Genomic DNA, 7,659 nt, shown 5'->3' on the forward strand with positions numbered 1-7,659 from the left:
TGATAGAAATATATTATATTATAAAATATCTATTTATGAAATACCTTAACGTACAGTAATATTTAGTTTCACAATAGAATCTTCTAGATAAAATAATAGAGAAAAAAATTCAAATTATAAACCAGTCAAAAAAATATTCGATATTATATACTTGTAATCTCTCAGTCACTAACAATATTGAAAAAAAAATTAATATACAGTTCAATTTCTTTTTAAACATTTAATTTTTAATTTTAGGTATGCATTGTTTCTATATCATCCAGTCGCTTTTGTCGATAATCCATATAAATATACCAACTTGCTAGTACCTTGAATTTGTCCATCACAAAGGACAATGTATTGTTATTACTCTATGAAAAATAAATACCTGTAAAACAAGTTTAAAACATTATATACTTCTTATACTTTTTAATTTTTAAAGTGAAAAAAATACATTTTTATTTTTAAGACAAACTTTCAAATTATTAATAAATATTTTATTTGTGTGAAATAACATGTATACCAGTATACTAGCACCATATACTATGATGTTAACAGGCCATGTTTTATTGTTTTTAATTATTGTCTGTACTTAGAACATTTATACTATTTTTTCGAGCTTATTGTAATGAGAGTTGACAATGGGGAAACAACAAAAATAATAATACATTGTAAACGTATCAAATATTTTTATCACTAATATCATTTAGGCAGTTGGTCAAAAATAATTATACCTAAATATATAAATGCACATACGAATGTTTATAAATTAAAAAGAAATCTAACCTAAGTAGAGCAGAAAATAAAATAAAATAAAAATTAATAAATTAATAATTTCAAATTCTCAAATAATATATTTTAAAGAGGGAATGTCATTTTAGTATTTTACTTTAAATTGAATGGAATAATGTTACTGACTATATTTTAGCAGAAAGTAATTAGTAATATACAAAAATTATAAAAATGTCATGTTAAAATGTTCAAACAAGATTAAAACAGTACTGTATTTTTTATTTAATTAAATGGGCCTATAACCAAGTTACTTCTTTATTTAAAATTTTAAAAATATTAGCTAGATCTCTAATACTTATGGTTAAAGCTTAAAATTAAAATATTGATTGTTTTCACCAAAATTATAAATCTAATTAATTATATATAATATAAGTAACAATTGTTTAATTGTATGTTAACATTGTGTTATTCATCTTACTAATGATGATAAGAAAAAGCATTTTTAAGTGAAGGATTAATTGATTTTTTTTTTACTAAATATGTTTATTTAACAATTTTAATCATTATAGTATATTAGTAAATCTAGACACATCAATACATTATAAGAGAATTCAGTCTTTACAAAATAAATAACCAAATAAAAAAAATAATACCGACCTTTCAGAAAATGTTAATAACATAGATTTGTAGTAACAGTAACCATTCTTTCAATTCAAGGGAAGGTAGTTCCTAAAAAAAAAAACATGTAAGTACCTCCTACTTATTTAAATTTTAACTAATACATAGGATAACAGTAAATTTATCCTAAATGGCTAAACTCTAAAGCAGGGGCGGCTAAATAGTTGATCGCGGACAATATCAAAGTTAATCATGCTAGAATTTATTATTAGGGCCACATGCCCTATATGTTTCTTAATAATTATAGTTATTCAATGATAAAAAATATTTTCTATAGAAGTCGATCCTCAAAGGTGAAGTATATTTTTAGTAGATTGTGACCAAAAATAGTTTTGCCACTCCTGCTCCAAAGTATAAGGCTAAGTAAAAAATATTTACTTGCTGGATTCTTCAAGATTCAAGTTCTGATTGAACCTGAATTTGATCAATAAGACTTGGTTGTCAGATAAAATTAGTTAATTTTTCACATGAATCTGAAATAAATTAATAATGTTAACACTAACTAGTAAACAAAACATAATTTATACAATTTTAAATAATAATGTTTAAACAATGGTTTTCTATTGGATAAATTAAAAAATACCTATTTGTAAACCAAACAGAACAAACTATAATTTATATGTAAGATGATTAATATTTTTAATATACTCAATTTTATAAACAAGATAAAAATAAAACATACATGCTGGTAAAATAAACAAAATAAAAATTATACATAATCGAGAATCTGAGTTAACACACATGAAAACATACATACTTACAAAACATTGAAGATGTTCCGTTTGTTGAAGACATTCATCAACACAGATTGACAGCTATTCGACAATATTAAAGACCGAATTTTTTTCAATTTTATATTTTCAGCAACAAATATCACAATACTCCATTTTGACATTGTAAAAGACATATTTAACTCGATGTTTAAAGTTTAAACCGAGCACTCCATACAACCAGATGATTTTGCATACATTTAATAAAGATTAAAATGAAACAACTTATTCATTGACAGCAGACAAAATAGTCTTTACAAGTCAAAGATGATAACAAATACAATTAAATCATCGTTCATTCAGTCAGACTAAAAATAATTAAATACAAGGAGGATTATGGCAATCATGCTTTTTATAATATATTCATATTCAATAAACGTCTTTTTTTTTTAAATTAATAATTATTAATATTATTTAGCAAAATTAATTAACAATAATTACTATAATTAAGGTATATTAAAAACATAATGAAATACAATACTTAGATTTAAAACTCATATTATTGATTTTCATTTGCGTATTGAATTTTATTAGAATAAATGTTATAATGTAGTATCATTCAAAGATAAAACCTTAATATTTATTAATTTGTTTAAGTTTTAATCAAATATAAGTTAAACAAGAAATATAACTAATTGACCAAATAAACAACCAAAATTAATATTTAGAAGGTTGATTATATTTTATGCATACATGTTATTATAGAAAATATTGATTAAGTCAACTATTGAGAAAGACAAATAAATATATAAATATGACAATTATATTTTAAACTCGATTTAATTTTCAAATAGGTCAAGTTAAAATATTTTTACGACTGTATAATAAAATACAATATATCATAATTTTATTGAAAAACTAGAAGCAAATTTAGATATAAGAAAATAATAAATATTTTTTAACTATTAGAAAACGTAGAAGTACATAATACGTTTACTATTTAAAAAAAAAAAAAAACTAGCTGATAGTACAATTAATAATTATACAAGGTAGAAAAAATTATCTGTATTGTGGATATTGAAAGCCATAATACCATCCATAACTTCATTACGTAACAAAAAAAATCCAGTCTTAAGTATATACAGTAGACATACACACATAATAAAACTAATTTTGAAAGTATAACCAATTTTTTTCAATACATAATATTGTATTAGCATATGTTCAAGCCACAAAGTAAAACACAATTTTTACATGTTTTTAATGAGATAGTATAATTTCCAATCAAATAATGTCATACAAATTACATTCATACCATTTGTAAATTCATTCGTTCCACCAAAGCATAATAATTTAAATATGTATTCTATTAATATTAAGATAACCCTTAAATGCACAATTGTATAGCAGTAACAATAACTAAATGTATATATTATAAAGAATATACTAATATGTATACAAACAGTTTATTAACATGTATTACTACTTTTTAAATTTTAATTAACAAATTAATTTGTTCAGTAAATAAGGTTTTTTATTTGTTTGCCACATTCAGCATCAAAACAAGTTGTATTTAAATAAAAATAATCATTATTCCAACAATAATGTGGAATAACCAGAATAAACATTTTAACTACAGAATATTAGCCAGTTTATTTTTTATACTTGTAATCATGTATGTACTATGTACATATCCAAAAAGTTAGAAGAACTGGTAAAGTTTTAGGACAGTAAATTGTTATTGATTTTTATTTATAATATTACCATTATATTTTTTTAGCGATTGCCTGATGAATTGTAATCATTATTAGAACGTTTCCTGTTATTATAGTTATTTCGTTGAGAGTTGAGACCGTGTTGAGACCATTGATTGTTTCCATTAGGAGGTGGTGGTGGTGGCATCATACGACCATTAGCCAGACTCCATCCAGCAGCTTGTGTTAATGCAGCAGCAACAATAGCCGGGCTCAGGGGCAACATTGGGTTATAGCTGTCTTGACCATTAATTCCCAATGACTGTAGATTAGGCATATCTACACTCCCCCTATTATCATGTTGTGAGTGATACCAATTTCGATAATTGTCATTATGGCGATTATTAGAACGCTCCCAGGGTTCACTAGGTGGGGGAGTTTGATGACGATTTTTGGGAACTTGTGGTTTTGGGGCAGCTTCAGATACGCGCACTGAAACGTCTTTAACAATATGATCTTCACCGCATAAACTAGCAGCTACTTCAGGATCGAGGAAAGTTACAAATGCAAATCCGCGGAATGGATTTTTGGGCACAAAAACATTGATGACTTCTCCAAATTTGCTGAAATACTCACGAATATCGTCAGCTGTTAAATCTTCTGTCACACGACCCACAAAAACTTTTCCGGAAAGCTCTGAACCATTACCTTCCTAAATTATATATAAATACTTACATAAGTATACTAAGTCATTCTATCTATTAAATATATCTTACCTTAGACTTTGGAACCTTAACTTCACAATTACGACCATCAATCTTATGACGCTGAGAAAGAACTCTTACTTGTGATTCTAAATTTGTATACCTTAAAAATCCATATCCTCGAGATTGCCCATTTTTATCTCTCTTTATCTATTAATAATAATAATAACTATAATAGGTCAATGTATGTTATATTGTATGTTATATGTATGTATATTACTATTATATTAACACTATTCAATAATTGTATCTTCTATTTCTCCTATGTCCATCACTATCTCTATACAGAATAACCTTGCCCACTTGACCGACGAAAACTCTTTTGGTACGAGCATGTTTGTTGCCACGGAACGCTGACAACAGCTAATGACCAATCACAGTGCTCCTGACACTCGACGGGGGGGTTGGTAGACTGCCGGCGGCTTAGTTGCATGCGCAAAAATGGGCAAGGTTATCCTGAATAGAGTATACCAACTTTATGGGGTCAGCCACCACTTTCATTCACTTTAGTCTTACAGCCAAGTATCTTACTTCTTCTTTACTCACATCAATTATTTTCAAGTTTATTTTAGTTCGATTTATCAATCTCTACTTTGGTTACTCTATTCAAATTAATTTATTATTTTATCTTTTTAATTACTCCACATATTTATCTTAGCATTTTCATCTTCATAACACTGCCTATTCTAACCCTTTAATCTACTTTATTACTACCCAACATTCTAATTGATAATCTATAAATGTCAAAGTAATGTTTCCCAACCTGGAAGGGGGGAATGCACATGTTGATGGGGAGATGCAAGCTGTCATTATAAAATAAAATTTGTGTTTATTTAATTATACATTAAGGTATTCAATTTTTTCAATTTGTAGGAGGGGGTACGATATTTTTTAAAAGAGAGGTAGAATAGAAGAGGTAGGAAGCCACTGTATTTGTGTCATGCTGACTGACCTTATAAGTATAAGATATATAAGCGTTATGCATTGTAGTGGGGATTAAAAATATGAGTTCAGTATAAACAGTATAGTTAATTAAAAATAGAGAGAATCAAGAAAAATTACATAATAAATAAAATTAACAGATTATTCTCAAACATTACATTTTCCCCGTATTCATTGCATGCATTGCCTCATTAACGTCTTCATAACTTTCTCCAAAATCCTTATTATCTGTTTTATTACTACTTGTCTTTCAATTTTATCATTCACCTTATCCAAATCTATAAACACTATTGATAAATGTATTTTATCTTCTCTGTACTATTTGATAATTGTATAATTTCAAAAATTTTAAATAAAATAATTCTCTACCCTCTTTAAGAAGAGAGACATGTTTATGCATTTTATAGAACATTTATTCATTACCTGTAACATAAGAAGTTCTCCAAATTGACCAAAGTATTCTTTCAACTTTTGTTCATCATAAGTGTATGGTATATTTAAGACAACTAAATCTGAACATTTCAGTTTTGTCTCTAATCTCTTAGTTTTAGCTGTTGGATTTTCTACACTATCATCAATCTTTCTTTTATTTTCCACTAAAATCATTAATATAAAATATACATTTTAAAAAGGTATACTGATATACAATAATATAGTTTATGAAATTAAATATCACATATTTTGGCACAATTTTAAATAAATAAAAAAAACTATTGATATTAAATAAATGTATTATTCTAAACCAATTATGGTATATTTGCTTAATAAATAGGAAATACTTAAAACAGATAATTCTAATACAAAAAAATTAATCAGATTTAAAAAAAAATTTTAATTTGTATTAATCAAAAATTTTCTAATCCTAAATATATAAATATTCCATTATTTAGAGTTGGCCAATGATATCAATGATTATAAAATTATTAACATTTTTTTTAATAATACACCTAAACAGAATTTTTTTAATTAGTAATAAATTAAACCAAAGTAAAAACATTATTTAAACATAATACTATACAAACACCTACCAACTACATTAGATTTTAATTTTAAATTAAATGATAATTTATATAGTTATAATATTTTATTATTATAATTATTAGGTAGGTACCTAGTTAGTTTTCATATTCTGAAATAATACACAAATATTTAATTAATGATAAATATGTCAATGAAAATGTCTACAGCTCAACAAAATATTTTTATTAGTAGAAGCATTCCTAAGATAGTCAAAAATAATATGATGAATTTGCTTCTATTGGAATGGCCATTGTCGTTATAGATGGTTACATAGAATAATTAAATTAAAGCAATACACTGAATTACTGAATCTTAGTATAAGTTTAGTTAAGTAGATTATTAATAAAGAGGTCGACAAGGTATTTAAGCAAATAATAAAAATTAAAAAATGTTGTAATACCATGAAATTACCTTTAGGAAAAACACAGTAGTAAGGTGTCTTTCCCCATTCATTGTCAGGCACATGAAATCGGCCATCAGCTAAACGAACACCTCTGACAACATTATTTTCAGTGCGAAACTTTAGTCCACTTGCCCCCGGAAACTGGGCAGTTAAAGTGGACAACAATAACGTACCATTGTCTTCAAGTGGAAGTTCAACCGCTTCACCATATTCTTCGTCAGACACCAATACATACTTGACAGACATATCTCCAAAATCACGATAATCCTATGTGAAATTTTAAACGGACTACCGTTTCTTCGTTTACATAAAAGCAAATTTCTGACGCTCTATGTAGTAGTATCCGAAGTTAATAGATATGTTGATGTTATATTACTTTTATTGATCGACAATATTGGTTTTGTGATCCGTCAACGATAGTATAAACAAATGTTTGAAAACAGAATTTATGACAGCAACACAAGTCAATAATTATCACATATCAGTTTAATGCAATGTAACAATAAAATTAGCAAACACGATCATTACACTTTTTTAATTAAGATAAGTATAGAACTGCGAGTCTCGAACCAACACAATCTTATATTCATACTCAATTCCAATTGGTATTTCATAGAAAAACTTTAATGTAAAACACTAAAAATATTTAATACAATATTATCTAATAGTTTTTTTCTTTTACAATAAATTACTTCCGACCAATCAAACCACTTTTCGAATTTTTGATAGTTAATGGT

The 7,659-nt window shown here is 26.0% G+C and overlaps 1 protein-coding gene across 2 annotated transcripts; it reads right to left on the reverse strand.

Annotated features, from left to right (window-relative positions):
- On the reverse strand, positions 1-7,659 carry LOC114119346 (TAR DNA-binding protein 43-like). 2 transcript variants are annotated; one of them, XM_050203391.1, is made up of 7 exons: positions 6,931-7,659; positions 5,923-6,095; positions 4,570-4,707; positions 3,864-4,505; positions 1,768-1,862; positions 1,369-1,440; positions 1-367 (listed from the first exon to the last, which is right to left on the reverse strand). In XM_050203391.1, exons 1-4 carry the CDS (start codon positions 7,166-7,168, stop codon positions 3,876-3,878), a joined length of 1,179 nt encoding a protein of 392 aa, XP_050059348.1. In that variant the 5' UTR covers positions 7,169-7,659; the 3' UTR covers positions 1-367; positions 1,369-1,440; positions 1,768-1,862; positions 3,864-3,875. The 2 variants fall into 2 exon arrangements, with proteins under 2 accessions (XP_050059348.1, XP_050059347.1); XM_050203390.1 differs by having other exon boundaries at positions 2,151-4,505.

This window comes from Aphis gossypii, chromosome 3, assembly GCF_020184175.1.
Source record: "Aphis gossypii isolate Hap1 chromosome 3, ASM2018417v2, whole genome shotgun sequence".
Lineage (NCBI taxonomy): Eukaryota > Metazoa > Arthropoda > Insecta > Hemiptera > Aphididae > Aphis > Aphis gossypii.

Bases quoted from the DNA above. Each gene is read 5' to 3' on its own strand.
- LOC114119346 (XM_050203391.1), bottom strand. From the start codon at position 7,168: ATGTCTGTCAAGTATGTATTGGTGTCTGACGAAGAATATGGTGAAGCG. The intron at 6,096-6,930 runs GTAATTTCATGG...TAATGATTTTAG, and splicing joins CTACTGTGTTTTTCCTAAAG to TGGAAAATAAAAGAAAGATT. The intron at 4,506-4,569 runs GTAAGATATATT...TATATAATTTAG, and splicing joins TTAAGGTTCCAAAGTCTAAG to GAAGGTAATGGTTCAGAGCT.